This window comes from Triturus cristatus, chromosome 4_2 (assembly GCF_964204655.1).
Source record: "Triturus cristatus chromosome 4_2, aTriCri1.1, whole genome shotgun sequence".
Taxonomy (NCBI): Eukaryota; Metazoa; Chordata; class Amphibia; order Caudata; family Salamandridae; genus Triturus; species Triturus cristatus.
In genome coordinates, this window is record NC_140586.1 from 263,455,135 (window position 1) to 263,478,008 (window position 22,874).

General features: G+C 43.2%; 1 protein-coding gene across 5 annotated transcripts in view; it reads left to right on the top strand.

The window, feature by feature from the left end:
- The window catches only part of CAMSAP2 (calmodulin regulated spectrin associated protein family member 2), a 523,611-nt gene that overhangs the window by 386,827 nt on the left and 113,910 nt on the right, over window positions 1–22,874 (top strand). For 4 of the 5 annotated variants that reach the window (XM_085601473.1, XM_085601474.1, XM_085601470.1 and 1 more), the window contains 2 exons: window positions 8,386–8,476; window positions 18,007–18,106. In XM_085601473.1, the coding sequence (XP_085457599.1) occupies window positions 8,386–8,476; window positions 18,007–18,106 (191 nt within the window). The remainder of the gene's footprint in view (window positions 1–8,385; window positions 8,477–18,006; window positions 18,107–22,874) is intronic. The other variant, XM_085601471.1, reaches the window with a different exon arrangement.

A 22,874-nucleotide genomic window follows, 5' to 3' on the forward strand; every position in this document is an offset into this window, starting at 1 on the left:
CTCTAGCCCACTCTGAGTCCATGTAATTCCCTGATGCCCCGGAATCTATCATAATGGCCACCTGCAGCCCTATGTGTGCGACGGAAAGTTGGGCCGCTACGTAGAGATGAGTGATGAGACTAGTAGGGTGAACAGAAGAGACAAAACCGTTTGAACCACCCGGGATCCTTGCCTCACAGGGCCCCGGGCTCCTTAGTTTCCCGCCTTATCCGATTGGGTTGGTTTAATCGGACAGGACCTCAAGAAATGGCCTGCTTTCCCACAATATAAACAGAGTCTGTTTGTGCGCCTCCTTTGTCTTTCTTCCGGTGTTAAGGGACCCTTCAACACCCCTATTTGCATGGGCTCACTTTCGTCTGCGACTTTGGGAGGGTCACTCTTCTTTTCCCTAGAAGGCACGTAACGATGTTCGACTCGTCCCTTTTCTTGCTTTCTCTCCTGTAGTCGATGTTCTATTTTGACTACTAGGTCAATGAGGTCCCCACATGACTCGGGTAAATCAACAATCTGTGAAAGAGCGTCCTTCAAATCATTGCGTAGTCCCCTATAAAAAAGGGTGCTACGCTTTTCTTCAGGCCAGTTAGATTCCACCACTAGTCTACGAAAAGACGTAATATATTGTACCAAATCTTGATTGCCTTGTTTGAGTGCTAACAACTCGGTATCCGCTGAGTGAGTGTATGTGTGCCGGTCAAACAATTTGCGGAACTCTCTTTTAAAGGCTAAATGGTCATGCAGCAATGGATCATTTCTGTCGACCAAAGGGATGGCCCAATCTGCAGCGGGGCCACTCAAATATGAAATCATAAAGGCCACCCGGGATTGATCAGACGGAAAACAGGTACTTTTACAAGAAAAGTGCAGTTGGCACTGGCTCAGAAATGCGGCACAACGAGCAGCATCTCCCGAGAACCTCTCTGGGGGTGCTAAAGGAATGGAAGGAGGTGTGGTGACTTGGATAATCGGTGGCGTGACATCAGAACTCCCTCCTTGTGCTGCTCCAGTGTGATGACGTTGAAGAGCATCTACTCTCGCCGCCAAGGCCTGTGTTTCTAGTTGTAAGTTCCCTATCATGCCAGCTACATCGGCTAGGGAAACTGCTCCTAGCTCCATGACGCTCGGGCAGAACACACCACTAGGGCTTAGCGTTCTGTAAGGGTTATTTGCTGTTCCGCAGGAGCGTCAGGAACCTGAAGCGTAGTCCTCAGCCCTCCCTAGCGGTCTCCCGACTCTATCAGGCTCTAGAGACTCAGGAGACTCGCCAGGGAAAACAGGCAAACAAAACAAAGAAAGGAGGGTTGCACTTCAAAGGGTCACCGACGTCTGGTTCTGGTGATAAGGAGATCTACGCTTGGCATACACCCTGTAAAACAATTACTGAGGTAACCACGTCACTTACAATCCCCCCTCTCTTATTGTACAACTCCACTAACCTTACCTACCCATGTGTCGTGTTTTCTACTCGTGTGTCGGGAAGGCGTCAATACTTCATTGTAAGGCCTATACGAAGAAGAGTACACTGTTAGAACGGAGTGATAAACATTCCTCAATCTTCTTCCCTATCTCTGTAGTCTGCTTACCCCCTTGTGATGGTGTAGAGGAACTACCAACTCCCTGGCCTCTGTGTGTCTGATGCCCACTGTGGAAGGTAGTCTACAGAAATATATAACACAACATGTCAGAGTAACACTGAACGCCTATGGAGCTCTTTATCAAAGAAAGATGTAGCGCAGTGCACCTTACCGTGTTTCTGTTGAAATGATCAGCAACACACAGTGGTTCACGCAAACCCCAGGAAGTGACAGGAAACGGAGGGAGAAGACGTGATCTGAAAACACCTCACTAGATGGAATACTATGAGGGTAGTGGTATTCTGTACCAGGTATGTGGCAGATGGAAGGAGCTATGCCACACTAAGAAGTGCGTCTCGTAGGTAAGGATTAACAAAGGAAAACTAAGGGGAAGTTGCAATTTGGAAATGCCTGCTAGGACGAGTGGAAATAGGTTCCCCTGGCTAAATGCAGAAGGTTCAGGGGATCGCTTGTAATATAAGCGCAACCAGTGCTTCACATTGCCACAGCACCGCTATTACTCCTCGAGAACACAAAGGGGCGCTGAGGCAAATACGAAACCGGGTTACCAGAGTACCTCTCTTTGGCGTCCTGAGGGAAGAAGGGCACGGTCCGCCACGCTAACGTTGGGCGGGAGGCAGGCTGGAACCAAAAACGCCACGAAGATTGCTGGATGCGGCGAGGAGCAGCAAGCCGGCTTTGTTCGATGGAGCGAGGCCGGAAACAGGAAATACCTAGACCGGAAGTCAGGCAGCTAAGCTTTGGGACAAGAAAGTATCTCGAGACAAGAACGCTAAGCGCGTTTCCTTGTCTTGAGATCTCTTAAATACTAGCGCGTCGGGAGTCGCGGACCGCGGGGCATGACAGGCACTGAGTGGTAATAGTGGGACCTGGCTTCACTTCGTGCTGCCCACAAAGCCGCTTTTTGTTTTGGGAGCCACAAAGGTGCAACAACCTATACAGATGCAGATATCCAGCAGCAATATTCCCAACCACCACTATCACAAGATCAAATTTCATAAGAAGCCTAAGCGAATAGGAAAAGTAAATCCCACTTACCATCCAAACCTACAGTGAGCAAAGTAATCTACTGGCTTCAATAAACGCCACCTTAGTTGCTACAGTAAATGCTCTAAATTGGCAATCAAATAAATTGGAATTGCAGCTTGACCTAATTGAAGCCTTAGCTACATCAATAGCCAAAACGGAGGCCAAACTCAGCTCTGTGGAAGAGAGGGCACAAGGAGCTAACTCAATTGGAAAAGATAAAACTCTGTGTGCTTCGTGTGCCTGTCATCTGATAGCGGAAAAATTATGGACTCTGCCTGAGTCCTAAACTCAATTATACTGGACCTGAAATTTGCTTTTCAATCCGTAGCAAAAAGTAGCTCCCAATTACTTCAGCACAAATTAATAAATATTAGGAATGGGCCTTTAGAGACAAGTGCCAGTTGTAATATGGATCAGGGAGGCAAAGTAGCCGCAACAACAGCCTTGCAATCCGGTGAGGCAGTACTACAACTAGACCAACCAACTAACTCTCCTGTTCTTCTAGCGGAAGATGCTAGCAAAGCAGCCTTCCAAGCTTCCTCAGCGTCTGAACCGGAATTAAAGGAAACTATTCCTTCAGAAAACAGTAACAGTAAAATGGACCCCACATAGAACCGAGGGACCACAGCTCTATCAAAGAGAACAAAAATGAGGCAAAAAAAGGACAAAAACAAAGCAACAATAGATCGACTCCTAACTCAACACTCAAATGATCACAAGACATCTAACAATTTACCAAGTCTATATCCCATGTTAAAGGAAAGAGTGTTAGAGAAGAGGGAAGCTGAACTCCTGATTGTAACTCAAACCCATAGGTCCTCTGCCATTAGCACACTCTTCAATCAAACATGGAACAAGCTGCACTGTTGCCCAAAGTGCCTTAGCAACGCCTTCTGTGCCTAGCCCTCATCTAGAGATTGTACAACCACTACTCTCTAAAACTCGTGACCAGCCGAGAGAGCTGTGGGACTGCAGCACAGCTACACAAAAAATGGAAGAACTACATGGAAAGCGACCTTACTTGATTGACTCAGCGGGATTTCTTCCGAACAAGATAAGACTGCTCAAATTAGCAAAAATTGCCAGTTCAGCAAATCCCCAGGAGACTCCAGGCCAGCAAAGCTGGTGTTTACACCACAATATCCATTGGAGGGGAACCACAACATTTTGAACCGTTCAAACTTTTTACGATTGTTTCAGGCAATACCAAATCTGTTAAATATCACCTCTAAAAACATCTTGAGTGTTGAGTTTAAAGTTATGCTGGAGTACAACAAAGCCAGAGAATCAACAATGCTAACACTAAAATCGTCTGGCATAAGTAATACTGGTGTTTAAGTCGACCTTTGAGGAATGTGGTGTTGGGATGTTACAAATTGCAGCTTCGAGGTACCCAGCCCCACTGAAACACCAAAATGAACTGTTGAACTCTACAGCTCATCCATACAGTGTTTTAAGGGGGATTGGCCTCTTGTAACATAACCTACCCCAAGGAAATATGCGTATAGCCCGCTCTTACTCAATCACGTGGGGGTCCAACTAGGAGAGTTGCCATAGAATCACCTGAGGGACAGTATATAACAGATTGGAGCTGGATACCGTCTGCCCTGTCCAGCGTTACTGAGAACTGCTCAAAGCATTAGTAACTACGCCCTGGAAAGACATCCATATCTAAAGATACTCTCATGGAATGTCACCGAGCTGTCAAGACTATTAAAATCTTCATCTACAAACTTGCTCCCAATGAACGCTGATTTACTTTGCCTCCATGAAACATGGTCAACAAGTTTGATAACTTTCACCGACTTCCACGAGATACATCGAGCTGCAAAACCCCCCAATATTTTTGGTAGGCCATCTGGAGGACTTTCCATATATCGCAATGTCGGCTTGGAACTAAAAGTCAAATAAATACCCGCCCCGGATGAAATGCTACAACTGAATACGCTGGACGGTCTTAAAGCAAATGACTCCTGAACAAGGATTTTGCTGATTAATGTCTGTTTTAACTGTTTTGGCACTGAGCGAGCAGAAAGGTTGGCTCAGCTATGTGACGAATTGGACATAGTGTTATGTGACCATGTTAATTATGACATAATAATCTGCGGGGACTTTAACCTGTGTCAATTGGAAGCAACTTCGGTTGGTTGTCCTCCAACAAACTCCCCAACTGACTTGCTCCAAAGTTTCCTAAACAAACATAGGCTTAAGTCCATCCAGCACACAGCTGAAAATTCACCAATGCCACCAAAGTTTCCAAAAACATTCATGGGAATAAGCACTAATGATTACTTCTTCGCCTCAGCCAAAATTGTCAAGCATTTGGAGAGCTTTGAAATCCTATCATTACAAGAGAACGACCACCTTCCACTTTGCAGAGTATTGAACTTCAGCTCATCCAAGCATGAATGCCAGATAGCGTTGGGTACCTCACAATGCAACAAAACTGTGCACTTAATCCAGAGAATAAAATGGGACCCTGTCTCCTTGCAAAAACGTAAACTCTGGAAATCTGCCAATGGTCTGTCCCTCACGACCCATTGTAGCAAATATCTGCTGGCCCACTGGGAGTCCTTTATTAAGGATATCCATTTAACTCTAGACTCTGCACTAGCCCCCAGAATGTCCTCTACAAATCACTCTCAAAAGATCCTCCTCATAATAGAAAGCAAGCGGAACATCCACAGGTTGAGGAAATTAAAGCAAAAAAAATACAACCTGCAAACCAAGGCTGATCAGCAGTTGAGACTGCGGGACTTAACAAAACAACATAAGCAACTTGCCTTGTCTATAAAATGTCAACAGAGAGACGAAAGGTGGTTACATGTATAATCACTTATGGGTAAACACAGTCAGGCTGACCTATGGAGATACATTAAAAAGAAGATGTGCCAGGAAACCACTAGAAATAATGCAATTGACAAACCTTTGTGGACACAGCATGTAAAAAAGCCGTATGTAGCATAAACATCATGTATCTCCTTGCCAAACACAATATGTATCCCAGATGACTCCTCAGACAAGGAACCAATGTTCACGAATAACACTATTCAAAGAATCATGTGTAAAATGAGAGCAACAGATGCTACTGGCCCAAATGGAATCCCAGCCCAAGTTTTCAAAGATGACAACCTGTGATCTACAATACTCTTCCCCCCGTATCACACGTGCTCAGTGACCAGTCACGTTCCAGAGAGCTGGAGGGGATCAGTTTTGCACCCAGTATTCAAGAAGGGAGATAGTCAGTATCCAACCAATTACTGCCTGACAGCCCTTCTAGATATTGAAGCTAAGGCATATGCTTCTGCCCTCTTAAAACACCTGGAGTGCTGAGTAGCGGCTAACACGATTGTTCCATTTTGTCAAATGGGCTTCAGGTCAAACTCTTCAACCATGGATAACATAGTCGCACTCTCTTATTTAATTCACCAAGCTACAAGTCAGAAGTCATCCCCCCTCTATGCATGTTTTGTTGCTTACTTGGCCACATTTGACTCTGTGGACAGGGGCAACTTATTGAGGGAGCTTCAGGTTTGGGGCATCCCGAATAACTTGCTTAATGCGATTATATCTTTATACTCCTCAACTATTGGCGAAATTAGGCTGTCCCAAACAGTAACAATGAGGAAAATCCCCACTTATAATGGATTAAAGCAAGGATGTGTCCTTGCTTCCTTTGCTAATTAATCTGTACACTGCATTCATGTCAGCGGCCCTAAAATATGCTAATTTAATCCCACCAAAAATCGGGGATGTTAAAATCACTAGACTGGAATATGCTGATGACATCGTCCTGCTGGACCATTCTAAAACTGAGATTCAAAAAGCTCTATATGCTCTCTATAAGTACAACAAGGCAAAAAAAAGAGACAGCAAATGGGTCAAAAACAAAAATTATAACTTTCGTGAGGACAACCAAAAAAATCAAACTATTTTTAGACTATGGGCCCTCTAAAAAGCACTGCGATAAAATCGTACAATTGCTTGGGCATGTGACTTTCCACAAACATCGGAACTAAAACTCACTTGAGCCACCTTAAAGAAGAGGCCGCACTAATTACTAATAGACTTTGTCAGCTTAACACTGTATTAGTAAGTGCCTCTTCAGTCCCAATACGAAGGGTGCTGAAAGCCACACTACTACCTGCAATCACCTATGGCCTTGAAGCTTTCCCAGGACAACTTACTAAAACCACCGAACAACTCCACCTATAAGTGTACAAAAGAGTCTTTAGTCTGCCCCAATATATAAGAGGTTGTCTGATTAAACTTGAATTTGGGTTGGAGGGGCAAGCATGGGCCAACATGGGCGCCTAAATAAATATTACTATAAATATATTAGGGTCACGTCTAATACGTTAAAATCCGTCCCCAGAACATATTTAAAATTAAGATTAGCCCTTGGTCCATTTATCTAAACAAGTCAGCTGCCACTCTCCAAATAGACCTGTCCACACTGAACAAACATTCGCTCTAGTACACAGCACTTAAAACTATGCTGAAAAAGCGGACAAAAGCACTGTCAAACTCAAGCTACATAACACACCCATATTAGAAGCACTGGCAATTTAATAACCCTATAATCACCCACCGTGCTTGAAGCCTCAACTATACCTTCAGTTCTCAATTGGGAAAGTCTGTCTTAAACAAATATTGGATGCAAGGTTGATGTGCCTTCAAATTAAAGAAACTAACCCAAACTGGCCCTCCCTTCCCAAAGATTGTGAAGTGCAGACTGTGTGGCTATAAAAGAGAATCTTTTAGCCACTTATTGTGCTGTTGCCTGTTGTTGCTCCATGCCAGGCGTATTCTGTTGAAACCACTCTTCTTAAGCCACAGAACCTGTAATGAAGCAAGAAATTTGCATTCACTAGGACGGTGCCAACTGAATTGGCTAAATTTGGTAAATACATTAGAATGGTACATGACCTCCTTAAAGACCTCGACAAGACTGTCAAAACTTAAATCTGGAAAGACAAAATCTCTCTGTATAACGCTTGGAGTGGCACGCAGCTTCTGTGGTTTACCATGTGTAAAACTATCCACATTATTTGAACTTTGCAATTTAATGCACAGCATTTGAACATTGTCAAAACCATTGTTTCCCAGTCTTTCAACCACCACTATGTATGCCGTCACTGGTGTCATTCCCAATCTTGATGCTATGGACCTCTTTCAAGAACTTTTGCACATTACGGTTATTCTCTCTATTGAAAAGTACTTTAATATTGACTCCTGCCTCTAAGTATTTTACTTTACTTCAATACCACTGGTATTATTATCTTTCCATGCTTTTAGCTATTTTTCAATATGGTGCTATCTGTTCTGTGGCGATTGTTGTTGCTATGGTTTTACTACCTCGTTGTAATAACCTTAGCACTTACAGCCACTTTTAGTAACCGCAGAGCACTCCTGTGTTTGCTGCTAATCTCAATTCCTTTTTGTGTATCAAGTGTAATGTGATAATACTGTTTTAAAGGTTTTTCCTGAGGTATTTTAACTCCTTTTGTGTGCTTGTGTTACTCAGATCTCGCCTTTTATCTATGCCTTGATATTGCCTCTGTGCAGAGAATTCGCACTGACATTGTAAAGATTTTTATTAATCATACAATAAAAGTTATTGACTGACTGAAAGTATATCATAGTAAACATGGCAAGTAACTGATGAGCATATTACTATTATCATAGATGGTTGCATTAGAATAGAGGAATGTCGATCTTCTTTGTGAATCCTTCTCACATACACCTGTTTTTTGTCTTCCAGGGTAACTACTTGGTGTTCATGGCAGAACTTTTCTGGTGGTTTGAAGTTGTGAAGCCTGCATTTGTGCAACCATGTGCCATTGACCCACACGGTAAATGCAATTGTTTCCTTTGATCCCATGTAAATTAACCTGTGAGATATTTCAATTAACAATGTTGGCCTAACCTCATGGAAGAATTTTACTCATCAATAGCATGAGTCGTAATTAAAGAAGTCATTAGGGTTTTTGAGCCACAGGAAATGGGTATTTATATTGTAGGATATACAAATCAGTGTTTTGCCCAATGAGACACATGTTTGTAAAAGTATATATATCTTCTTTGGGTTCCTCTGTTATCAAGCTTTAACGTGGCCAGGAAAGGTTCCCACCCACCCTCTATGATGATAGCAGAATACTGGCTGCAAAGATTGCTTCTGCCCCCCACCTTCCCATCTTCTGCCATGTATGGATTATTTTAAGTTGTTGAACCGATTTTAAACAAAATATATAAGGGAAGTCATTAATTACCTTTGTACACTGCAAATGTTTCATAGTTAAACTTTTTTAAGCTCTCCAAAAGGGCTGTGCCAAACAAAACCCTCCTCACACTCTACACGTATTGGACAGCTTGCAATTCCCTGCCTAGCTAAGCTATTTCATCCTCATTCAGTGCCCTGACTCTGTCAGTCCAGCTGGATAGACCAATGGCCTGATTGAGATCAGGGCAGTAACAGGAAATCCCAGAACATACTGCAGATTTACCGACCGTACCTCTGGACCCTATTTTCCCTACTTAGAATGAGACAGAGGGCAGACGTTCCACCAGTGGAAACTTCACCAGCTCTGCTGAAGTTAAGAATCAGATCCTGGCATGGAGGCAGATGAGCCGCCCTATGCAGAGTGAGTAGACCACCAAGTTGCCTGGCGACTTTAAGGTTTTAAAGACAACCCTAAATATGTTGGAGGATTGTCAGTGAAAGATAAGTGTGGCATCCTCAAAATATTGTGAAATACCCCCTAGAGAGAGTGGGACTAGATATTGAACAATGACAGTGTCCACATTTTCAGTCAGCATTTCCACCGTCACTAATTTCAATGGCCGACTTTCCACTGCAGTGTTTCTCCAGATATATCCACTTGGGTGGAGAAAAGTCTGCAGCCCTGCTGAAATAACCTTCATTTTTTCCAGATATTACCCTGCCAACGTGGTAAATGAGGGAAATCCCCAGGAACAACTGGTGAAAAATTATCTGTCAAAACGTTGTCAGGCCATAGACCTTAATAGACAATCAGATGGCGGTGCACCACAATGAGGACATTTTGTCCCGATAGCATAAATTCATTGTTTGAACTAATGACAAGGCTAAGTATACCTATATAAGGGATGTCAGTGATCTATCCAGTTCCTGGGATATTTTCTGTGTTGTCAGGCAAAACATTACCTGGAATACATATAGTTATTTTAGGATATATATATACACTCTTCTAAGCATCTTCATAACGGGTAAGTGCCACCAGAACGTAACCTATTTGTGTGCCCCTTGAACCACTCGTTTTATGGTCAACCTACTATAGGGATCTTTATTATGTAATATAGGTATACCCTGGAATTTTAATGCTGTATTCTGCCATTGCTCCCCCACATTACAGGTATTACAATCATTCATTGTGCACCCATTTTCCAAGTGAAAAAATCCTGGACTTGGACCAGTTGGTATAGAATCCTGATATTCTTCTATGTGCTTGTAAGAGATTCAGAAATCAGGCACAGATTGACCTTGTTCCCTTAGATATAGCGAAGTGTTGTCTGCATAGTGGGAAACAATATGATTACCTCCCACTATACTAATCCTCTAATCCCCAATCTGCCTTCTCAGCATAGAAGCCAAGAGTTTTACTGCTCCAGCTGACAATACAGGTGACAGCAAGCACCCCTAACTTGTACTCCTTTCTAGTATCAATCTGTCAGATAGTTTTCACTTCACTTGGGGTCTGAATACAACAGCCATGACGAGTGGATAATGTAATGACCAACCTTATATTTCTCAAGGACTTGGAACACATAACATGATTTCATTTGCCACTGTATCCAATGCTTTCTCTATATCTAGTGAGGCCACTGCATTCTCCTCCTTAGCTTTATCTAAACAGGATTTAACATATATCAACCGTCTTAAATTATGAATGATATTGCAGTGTGGGAAAGTTATTGGGCAGTGTGTATCAGAGCAGTGACCATTGTAAGTAATCTTTTCTCAATTACTTCTTTACGTATTTTTGTGTCTCCCAATACCATTTACAGTGATATTTAATATTTAACACTTTCAGGGTCCTTCCCAGTTTGGGGACTACCGTGATCAGTGCCTTCCTCGTGGGAATTGGGAGCCAGACACTTTCAGCTGCCTCACTACATACTGCTAAAAGATTTTCTATCCATACTCTGGAGTGAGTCATGTAGAACTCCGTATGGAGTCCATCAAGCCTCTCTTCATTGTTTTTAGTGTAGCCATTAGTTCTTCCTTAGTCAATGGGTCATCTCTGTTCACCACTCTTTATTCAGGGGTAAGTTGTAATAGGCTTGGTGTTCCGAAGTATACCTCACTGCCTAAGGTTCAAATATTTAATTGTTCTTGCACAGTGATTACAAATATAATATTCCCTAATAATCTTATGTATTGCTATGCGCATTTATATTGACTGCTATCAAATCTTTACAGTATGGATAGCCTCTGCATCTCACTCTCCAACAGCCAAGCCAGTAGTCTACTAGATCTATTCCCCTCAATGTGTAACGTCTGTCTATAAGTTGTACCTAGGAAAGAATACAGTTCTTAGTATTTTCTGTTGCTATCAGTTTCTCTCATAATTCTGGCTTTTGTGTGGCATTGCTAGGTCAGTGTTTATCTCCTCCACCTTCTTAATACCAGCCTTCAGCTGCTGCCTTCTTTCCTGATGTACACTCTTCTCATTTCCACCTTCATGGCATCCCCTTTTGTTTCCTTTTTGGGTGCAATACCCAGTTATTAGCAAAATATACTGAGCATAACACACTCTTCTGCAGAAGACAGGATCCCATAGGTACTCTGGGCCTGATTTAGAAATTTGTGGAGAGGGCACTATGATACAATCGCAATGAAGTATCCTCTCCGCTAAAACCTGTGTCCTCACTTCTGATGTACAGGAGGACGGACCTTCAGTATATCAACGATGGAACCTATTCTGGCTCTGTCGCCAAGATAGTGCTTTGGCAATTCAACCAACTGCCAGATTGAGAGTGAGGGGTTCAATCGTTACTTTTCACTGGCGGTCACCACTGTATAATACCTGGCAGTAAAGGACAGTGAAAATGTTTATCTGGCTCCCACATCATGTGAGACAACTCCAGTGGTATGGGGTCCTTTAATTTTGATTGTTTGCAAACAATTTCCTTCTTTGTGAGTTTATTTTTGAAAAGACAAAAAATATGTTAAAAGATTAACAAACATCCGCCAACTTGAGGATCCACCCATCAAACTTTTAACACATTGATAGGATCATCCATGACAACAGTTCCTTCCCGTGACTAGAGATGTCAGTAGGACCAGGGGACATCTCTAAATTCGGAGGAAGGGTACGCTATTAGGGTGGCAGAGTATTTTAGCCCATTGCCTTGATGGAGTACAGTCTGCACCCTGCACTCTAATTCAGACCCTCTGTCGTTAGTCTCCAAGAAGGGACGATAGCCCTATATCTGACCCTATTTGCATACATTGAGAATGATCTGAAGTGAACTTATCCAAGTAGTACAAAGATACATTGCCTGACAAATATATATTCTGTCCTACTATACTGTGAATAACAGAAATAGTTAAATTCTCTTGGGTGCCACTATCTCCAAATACATACCAAGTGCAACTCACCCAGGATCTCCATCGGCTGTTTTGCGAGTTTAGACCCAGTTTCTGCTTTAGGCAGTGATTTATATAACACGCCCAAGACCACAAATTTAAAGTCACTAGTCCATATCATTGTAATATCCATCAATGTGGTGACTAACTGTACTCATTTTGGTGGAAAGAATATGTGTCACTTACCAATAGAAAATACCTTATGGGCTTTGAATCACCCTTCATTTTTTAAAGGGGCGTGCTGCTTCACCCACTCTCTAACCCTTCTTGAACAGGAAGAATAGAATGAGTTGTGGAGGTAGTCTCTCTACTTGCAAGCTGTGGAACCAGGAATGTCATGTCAATTTTACACTCCACATTAACAGTTCCAGTCTGCCACATACTCTCATTTCTTCCCTTAACTGAAACGTCAAAACAGTACATAACATATACAAGGGTGCAGGGAGGGGCATTTGCAGCTGCCAGTGGCCCCCTCCTGAATGGGAGCTCTCGGAGGTGCCAGTCACAAATCCATCCATATTTCAGTGGGATCAGAGGGTGCAGGGCAGCCTTCCAGACTCTGGTTATCCACTTCCATTACATTCGTCCTGGATAGTAGCATCGAATTTTCCTGCTGTGTCACAGCCAATAACTTTTCAGTGTCCGGCTCATTGTTTCATTCTCAAAGTTTCATCTTTATTTATCTCCACCTTTCTTGTACTTCTTAGTCTCCTGGGTTTTTCTTCCTATCCACTGTGTCCAGCTATATTCCGCCAGTAGACACACCTCCCTTTAGGTATCAAGTGCCTTCTCAAGAGTGATGAGACTTTTCTCAACCCTGTAGCCAATCCCATTTTGTCTCCAGGGATAGGAATAAGTGTGAACATACATCTATAAGCATTCAGAGTTCAGCAGAATATAAAAGCATATGTTTTATCCAATTCTGGTGCATGTTTCATTTATCAACTCAAAGGGTTTATGCTGATGATAGACTAGCTGCGTGTAGTCTGGAATCATTTGGTTGTTTAGACCCTTGTATTGCTCTTTATTACTATTATGTTGTTACTGTAATGTTGTGTATCAAGTTTAAGAAATCTAATGGTCATGACCCACAGGCCACCAGGTCTCTGTGTGCTTTTTCAGTGGAGAACAGTTTGGCTATTCCCGTGGGTTTTAACAAACTGTGTATCCAATGTTCCAAAATTGATTCTTCAGATGGGCCTCTTGCTCTCTCAAACTGGGAGACTCAACATAGGTTATTTCGACAAGACCTTCCCTCAGCGTCACCCACTTATCTTTCAAGAGCTTGCTTAACTTCCTTGAATGTGATCATAGTTGTGTACATTTCATGTGTGCTCGATGACAATCTCCATGTCCTCTGTTGCTTTTTTCGTTTCCACTACTTTTATCAAATTTCTTATAATCAAAGTCACGTCCAATGACCAGTGACACAGAGTCTTATGTTCTAGAGCTGTTCTCGAATCTGCAGTTGCTTTCAGTATATTAGCTTCTATGGTTCTTCTGCATCTTCTTAAGTGTTCTTATAGGCATGAGTTTGTTCAGTGTTCGCCACTGCCTTGTCCAGGTTATATTTTATTATCTGTTGGGTTGCAAAGGCCGGCTTTCCTGTCCTTCATTATTATCGCTTTAGGTCATTGCATTCTTAGCTAGCATAGCACATCAAGTAGACCTAGTACAGATTTATCCATGCCAGGAAGAACTCTTCAGTTATCTTTTACCATGGCTGTGGTGTACATGTATTTATCTCATTATTCCTCAGAGGAAATAAGGAGTTTTTATTTTCTTGATTGTCTGGGGTCACAGTTTTAACTCCAGCTATTCAGAACTGTGCTTCTTGAATAATGTCCGCAAGAGGGATGGCCCTGATATTTTTCCTTTCTGAACCTGGGACCCACGACCTAGAATGATAGAAGGAGAAACGTAGCTGGTGCCGTCCATGTCACTTTAATGGGGAAGAGGAAATCTGATGCACCTTTGTCACATGGGGAAGCCAGTAAGAAAATACACACTACTAATACTTTTGCATGCCTTTTGACTGATGCCATGGGGCTATTAACCCGAAATTAGGATTGTAGAAGAGAGATTGGACGCCACAAAAAAAGCCTTATCTAAAGCTAATACAGGCAGCTCTCCTGAGACAGTCACTCCCCGGGATAACAGTACCCACACATATGGCCCATTATGTAGGCCAATTGCTAATAAAGAGCAGGTACCAACCCTCCCTGGGGTATCTTGGGCATCTGGGGTCGGCAATGCCGCAAACAACCAGTGTGTCTTTAATGGCACGTTGGATGTCACTCAGGACTCCACAAAGGCGGTAAACTCTGAGCCAACATGTAATTACTCTACAACAGGCAAAAAGAAAAGACTCCTTGAAAAACAATCCAAATTGGGTTTCAAGAAAATCTCTGCAGTCACAACCCAAGTCAATATCCCGAATGGTGATGAATTGCAGGTTGGGAACCTTCACGAAGTGGACAAAAACAATGCAGTTACATCACTATCGACCTAGGCAGCTGATTTGGAGGGACAGAACGATGCAATGGAGTCCATCTGTGCCAACTTATCAAATTCAGTACTTATGGCCTTAAAGGGAATTGAGTTAACATTGAAGGATATAAAAGATCAATTCATTGATTTGAATGATAAAACCAACAGCAACTCAAAAGTAGGAGGGCCCGTCTCAACAGTAATGAAAGTCCTGTCTGTGAACATGTAACTTCTGGTTGATCTCAAGTGGTTCGACTAAGAACTCAAATGGGAAAAAAAAAAGCCACAAACCAGTCTATTCCCAAACTTCATATGTCGGACACATCCAACAACCAAAAGCTGCCACAGCTGTTGGAATCAAGTCTAAAACCAGTATCAGGTGCAGGTTGCCAACGCAGTAGCTGGTCCGCTCTTCATACTTCTGTCCTTACTATTATCCAATTACCACCGGAGGCTTCCCCGCTGGTTATTGATCTGAAAAACGTACCCACTCTTTCAAATCGCCAGTTGGAGATGGAAGCCCAACTTAAAAATAATGTCATCCATTGGCTATGTACATCTTTGGGAGAATGAGTAGCAATTCCACCTCAAACAACATCATTACCATCTGAAGAGTTCAATGGATAGGCACTATGCCACAAGGGGAGCAGGGCGATTGCATCATTGTCAACTTCACTAATGCCTGGATAGTTGGTTTTATCCTGCTCAGTCTTCCTTGCAACATCCATAACCATGTGTGAAACTGGTTCCACTCAGCTTCTTTTATAGACCCAACACTATGAAACATCCACACCTTGACACGGAGACTCTTTTGTTCTCTAGTCAACAATCCATCAGTCACTTGTTTCCAATTTATAACCGTTTTTCATCACTGGCTGATGTTGATTGACTGGAAATCGCTGTTTCTGACACAAATATGATAGCAGGGTTAACATTGACGTCTTCACCAACATTGATGCCTTACCTAACCCCATTATTCAAGAGTCCTCCCACAACAGTTGTCTTGTATACTCACAGTGACCAAAAGTCCCAGCATATGGTCAATTTAACATCAGAAACAATAAATAAAGGATGGGACTCAAAGGTCCTATTTTGGAACATAGCAGGGATTGCACATAAACTTCAAAACACAGAATGGTTAGACATGATTGGTGACTACCAAATTATTAGTTTACAAGAAACCTGGGCTTGCGAGCATATAATTCTGAATGGGTTTTATACAAGTTCAAGTTATGTGGTTCCAGCCTCACATGGTGACAATAGTGGAGGTGTATTAACTTTAATAAGCACAAACCTTGCTTGTCAAATAATGGACATGGTCATTGATTCACTGTACTTTCAGATTATATGTCTTAAGTTGGGGACAATGCCCCTGGTAATCTTGATTAACTTTTATCTTAATAACTTTCATTCTAATGATTGTACAATTATAGACTCTTTGGGATATGCCAGTTGCTTATCAGATTATATGAAGTTATCCTAGCTCTTACAAGATGCCCAAGTAACAAAGCGCTCTGTGCAAGATGGGTGCCAATTGATTTGTTCAAGAGCTGTGGGCACCCATTCTAGTTAACATCTTAAACAGCGTTATCCTATGTGGGCCCCCTAAGTCAGGGTCTAGTGCTATCATAGTCCCAATTTTAAAAAAAGGTGACAGAGAGGACCCCAAATGTTGTCGCCCATTTTCGCTTATAGACGGCCCAGCGAAACTGTTGGGCGGGATAATCTTGGAGCGTCTATAGAACTGGGCAACTGATAATGAGATCCTGACACCTGTCTAGTTTGGGTTTAGTAGGGGACTAGGAGCAATTGACCAATGCCTTAACCTCGCTTTCATCCATGGCAAATATGTACGGGCCAAAAACTGAACCGCTATACCTCGCCTTAATGGACCTAAGCTCAGCATTTGACAATGTTCACAGAGGTAAACTCTGGGTCAAATTGCGGGATCTGGGTGTGGAGGCAAGGTTGGTGCACATCCCAAGTAAACTACACAAGGATGTTGAGGGCTGCATTAGGTACTGCATTAATGGGGAGTGTACCCCTTTTTTTAAAACCAGTAAGGAAGTAAGGGTGTGTCCTTGCCCCATTCCTCAGTGTGTATATATATTTACGATCTAGAGAAACATCAAGAAGAGATTGTGGCAGATCCTCCAAGAGCAGGGACCAGAGCCATCCCCGTTTTTATGTACATGGACGACTCTGTCCTTATGTCGAGACAGCTATGGGCCTCCAGAGGCTGCTGGAGGGAATTGTAGCATATATGGTATACCTAGGGCTGCAAACTAACAAATCAAAGTCCTTTACTATGATCTGCGGCCCCTTTAACAGGAAGACAAGATCATTTTATATCCAGAACACCAGATTAGAGACAGTGAGTACATTTAAGTATTAAGTAAAACCCCTTACCTTAACTAAGCATCCTTGGGATAATCTCAGTAACATGTCTGTTATGGATAGATTCTGTTAGCATACTTCTACTGACTTTCAACCTAAATTGTGGAAATACTGTGCTCCGTAAGAGTTCCAGAGCCTTTTGCTAATTTGACTAGTTTGACCTGCCTTGACCCAAAAAACTCACCCATGAAAACTGTGGTACCGTCACCTGTTGGGAATCACTGCATTACTCATGCAGTGCTTCATTGCCAGTGTGAGGTACAAGTGTAATTCAGTTAGACTGGAGAAGTGGGTGTTGGTTATAAGTCTGTATGAGTGAGATGTCATCAGCCCATCTATCTGTGAAAGCAACCTTTCGGAGTGAAACCTGCTTTCTTAAAGGAACATAGATTATTTGCAGCTGTGTATTAATAATGCTGCTTGGTATTATTCTATACCCTGAAGTATTTGAATATTTTATGAGTTTTATGTCATAGCTGCCATAAACCCTTTTTTACGATAATATATTTGAATCATTGTGCTGCAAAATAAAATAAATCATTTGTTCTCATTTCAAAACATAATTATTCCAGGAATAACTCCCAAGCCCTTCTGGAATGGCTGGGAGCCATGACTGCTGCAATATTTGGGTGATATTAAAACATTCTATAGGATTGTTTCTGGTATTCACTTTTGCTGGAGAGTCAAAATAATTCTACAACCAATCACAATAATTGCTTTCTAAAGGACATTTAAAAAGTTGCTTCTTCTAATAAAATTATACAAGTGATGTCACTGTCTTAATTTGTAAATTACATTTTAACCCTTCGATGCCTTTTAACAGTGTGGATCTGGTATTTTAACACCTGTCTCTTTGCCTTCTATCAGCAGAACCTGTAACTTTAAGAAACAAATCTTCACTTCCTGTTTTAAATGCTGCCAGAAGAAGCTTTATTGATGGTTCTCCCAGTTCCACCCACGGGGCCAGGTAATTTAATGTTTGCTTTTATAATATTAAATTGTTTATTGCTAAACTTTTGTTCTATAACTTGTTCATGCTGTGCTTTTAAAGTACACCCAAAAGATAAAGAGAGAGTCATGTTTTATGAATGTTAAGATGGGGGTGTCTAGAGGCAGATTTCTGATCTAAACCTTTATGAAAATCCTTTGTTATCATATAAGATATATCAAATAGCAGCATATGTTGATGGTAGTGTGTGTTGACTTCATTTGTAGCACATCGGGGTCCTTGAACCATTTATACATCTATAAGCTTGATTTAGGAAGATTTACACAAAAGAAAGTGTGAGCACTAGATTTACCAGGTACCTTGATCCTAATCTAATAAAGAATTCCTTCATGTAAACATTAGACATTTAGTCTTTTTAAAGCACAAGATTGCAAGAGGTCCAGTGGTTTCAATAGCCTGGCGTTTCTTTGTTACAAAATAGTAATGATTTCATAGAGACCTTTGTAATTGCCATACTTTGGACCTAATTTATCAATTTAATTTTTTAATGAAACTGTTTTGACTGGTTTTCCAAAGAAAAAAATTTTAAGCTGACCTTTTATCAAGTGTGACATTGCTCCACACAGACTTTTTAAACATATGACAAGTGATTAAGATTTTGAGACTTCTGGTGGCCTTATGCCTGTAAAGTGCCCTTTACACTGTATTTACAAACGTTAATAAACCGATATAGGTCAATTATATAATCTCCAACCTGCCCACATGTGCATAACTTTGACACAACTTAGACACCCATCTAGGTTTTCGTTTAAGTTTTATTTATGGGTGTCTGAAGGGATGTGTCAGAGGAGTGGCCAGGGAAATCCTGTGCAAATGATTTAATCCCCTCTGAGGTGTAGCAGTGTCAGTATTTACAAACATTTGTAAGTACATTTGAAACATTTAAATGTACACTTATGTTACAACTTGAAGTTCATAGGTAAGTGATGGAGCCATTATGGAAAGAATACTTATCAATCAAGCAAGTTTTAATAGAGAAGTTGGCGGGAGAAAGATCACAGTAAGGAAAACACTTTTAAGAGAGATATGACTGAGCCCGGTGCGAGCCGAAGCAATACGGAAGGCGACCGGTGGGGCTGACGGAGCCTTACCGTGAGGCGAAGATACTGGGTGCGGCCTGACCCGTAGCCGAAGGTATGTGACTCTGCCACTGCGGGGGGGATTGAATCTCTCCGCCTAGCACCCTCAAACTCTGTCGACTACTGCAACACATGAATAAAAAGGGGGTACGGGACTCTGCCACCGTGGGTGGATATTGAATCTCTCCACCTAGCACCCTCAAACTCTGTCGACCACTGCAACACATGAAAAACAAAATAGTAGAGTTGAAAGGGGATGTGGTAACGCTGAAACAACAAGTGGCACAGATGACCATGGCCACAAGGGCCCCAGATAGCCATGTGAAAGATACAGAGGGTAGGGCATGGCGCAGTAACACACGTGTAGTGGGCATACCAGAAAAAGCAGAGCAGGGAGCCGCTGAGCAATTCCTAGAACATTGGATCCACAGTCAACTACTACCAAAGGGATTATCGGACATGTTTGTGGTAGAGAGAGCCCATAGAGCCCTGGTCCGTCCTTCGCCCCGGGGGCGCAGCCCCAAGCAATCATAGCCAAAATCCTCAACTACCGGAACAGAGATTGCATCCTGTGGGCAGCCCGGGAGTACCAGAATCTCCAGTTCGAAAACAATAAGGTTGTTGTTTTTCCAGACTGTACTAAGCAAGTCCAGGACCTTCGAAAATCCTACCTAGGGGTTAAGCGCAAATTACGAGAACTGAATTTTGCAATATATGCTTCTGTACCCTGCCAAACTGAAGGTGATAACAGGGGGCAAGGCGCACTTCTTTGACTCTCCAGAGGACGTTTGGGAGCGGCTGGAGATCCAGGGAGATGGGCTGACTCCCGGCGAGCCACAGGGGCGGAGTTGAAGATGGGGAACAATACCAGTCAAGGGCCCTAGGCAGCAGAAGGGTCGAGTGGAAACTCAGAACATGGCTGAGCCAACACAGCGGAGGATCACGGTGGGTGAGGACGGATCACTACAGCTGGATGCCCTTGAAGACGAAGACGTGGCGAATAATTCTCTGGTAGCCACTCCTGCTGGGTTGGTAGCAGAGGCTCAGAATCTGGGACCGACAATAGACACTGTGCCCGAGACGCTGATGGAAGAGACTCCCAAGGGGGGAGGGACTAGGGGACGAGCAAAAGTCCTGGCAACAAGATTGCGGCCCAAACACTGCATACATGTACAGTTAAACTGCATAACAATCTTGTTGATGTACTGAGAATTCAGCTGGATGCCCTTCAGAGAGATAGGGTGGAGGTTGGGGTGCTCGCAGGAGTGACTAGACGTAGCTAGGAATGTTGTGAAACTGATAATAGATGTATGGGAGGGGTTTGAACCCCGGAATGGCAATACTACTGCTGATAAGTAAAGGGTTGATGGATTGGGGACAAAAACTCACTTGTTGCCCCTGTTTGGCTGATTGGGATGCTATGTACATCCTGGCATGAGCGGAGGGTGGGCAGTATCGTCTGTGATGTCAGCCGAGTATTGTCCGTGGATGGGGGGAGGGGTGGTTTAGGTCCTTGTTTATGTATCAATGTAAGTTGTGTTATGAGAATTGGCTGGTTGACATACAAGAGCAGTTATTCCAGGGACACAGTCAGGCAGAAAACACAAACAATTGAATATGGCACAGGAGGTAAAGTTCCTTAGTCAAAGGGTTGGGTACATGCACCAAACGATATAGAGTTGTTTAGTTTCTTAAAAGGCACATTGTAACGTTCGATTGCTTGCAGGGGACACATTTGGATGGCACTGGGCAACAAGGTTAGCGAAAAAGTAGAGGGGTCAGGTGTTCCCTTCCTCGTACTCCACCTACGCTAGGGGCACCCTGATCTGGGTGGCTCCTGGCACCCCATTTATGCTTCAGTATAAGGAAGCCGATGTCGGGGGCCGCTATCTGCTCTTAAAGGGGAAGCTTGATGGCAAAGATATAACTATATTGAATACTTACGCCCCAAATACTGATGAGCTTGCCTTTATCATGACACTGCAAGATCAAATCACTGCCGACCCAGACACTCCACTTATATGGTTGGGGGACTTCAATTGTGTCCTGGACCCTGACCTGGATCGACATCCGCCCAGAAGGGGTACCTAATCGCGAATGACTAAATAGTTGCAGAAGGTAATGCATGATCTGGATTTAAGGGATGTCTGGTGAATCCCCCACCCGACACAGAAGTTGTAAACGTGTTTCACGCCCACACATAACACACACAGTGGGTTAGACAGGATCTTAGCAACAGAATCTCCTGCTCTCCTAGCAGCGGAAATAACCCATTTAGCACTATTGTTGTCGGCTCATGCACCAGTATGCTGCACAGTATAATGGGCTGTCAGGAAGCAGGGTCCTCACTATTAGCGGCTACCAACGGATCTCTTTGAAGAGTCGCTCTTGAAAACATTGACAGACTATATGTCCCTCAATTGGAACACCACAGATAATAGAGCTAATGAGAAGGACACAATGAAGGCAGTGGTCCGGGGGGCAGGAATGGGACTAACGTATGGTGTACAGAGGCAATTGCAATGCAAGCTACGGGACAGGGAGGACTCATTAGCAGAACTCCGGTCAGGTTTGCAGGGTCAGGGAGACACTCAAAAGCGAGAGCGTACATTGCGAGACTGCATGCAGAGGCAGACAAGTCTGGCCGGCTGTTAGCATGGATCTGCGTAGTGAGCAGGCACCCCCATTGATCACATATATATGTAACCAGTCTAGAGAACTGGTATACTCCTGAGTAGGTATATTGGAACAATTTCAGCAGCACCTGCAGAAGGTGTATACGGCTGACCCGTCAGTCAGCAATAAGTCCTATACTCTATTTTTTTAGGGCCCCCAATTGAGGAGGCTTCCTGAGGAAGCCCAGTTAGAGCTGGAAGTGCAGATAACTGAACAAGAGATAGTGGAGGCTATTGCAGACATACCTAAAGCCAAGGCTCTGGGGGAGAGGGGCTACCGATTGAATATTATCAGGCATACTTGGCAAAGCTAGTCCAACCACTACTACAGACATTCACTGAATCCTTTGAGAACGGGATATTGCCCATAATAATGCATGAGGGTGAAATTTGTATGCTCCCTAAACCGGGAAGAGACAGTGAGGCCCCTTTGGCGTACCGGCTGCTTACGAGGATAAACACTGACGTGAACATTTTTTGCAAGGTGATGACCAAAAGGCTGAGCCCACATATGGGGCCGTAGCACGTCAATGAACATTCGACGCTTAGCACACGTAATGTAGGAGACACAGGCAACCACCGAGGAGATGGCACTGGTTTCCATTCGATACCGTAGACTGGTGATACCTGCTGGAGGTACTGAGAATATCGGGGTTCGGACCACACTACTGTAAGTGGGTTAGAATACTGTAAACTGAACCAAGTGTCAGGGTCCGACTGGGTCAGACTAGATCCGCGCGGTTATTACTGGGGCGAGGCACGCGGCAGGGGTCCCCATTGCTTTTTGCTCTGGCCATAGAGCCCATGGCGGTGTGAGCCAAATGAGATCTTGACCGTTGGGGAATAGGAATAGGGAATGGTACTCACCTTGTCTCACTATATGCGGATGATGCACTGTTTTATGTTGCATCCCTCGTAAGGCGATTCCGAAACTCCTGCAGCTGTTGGATCACTTTGCAATATATTCAGGCT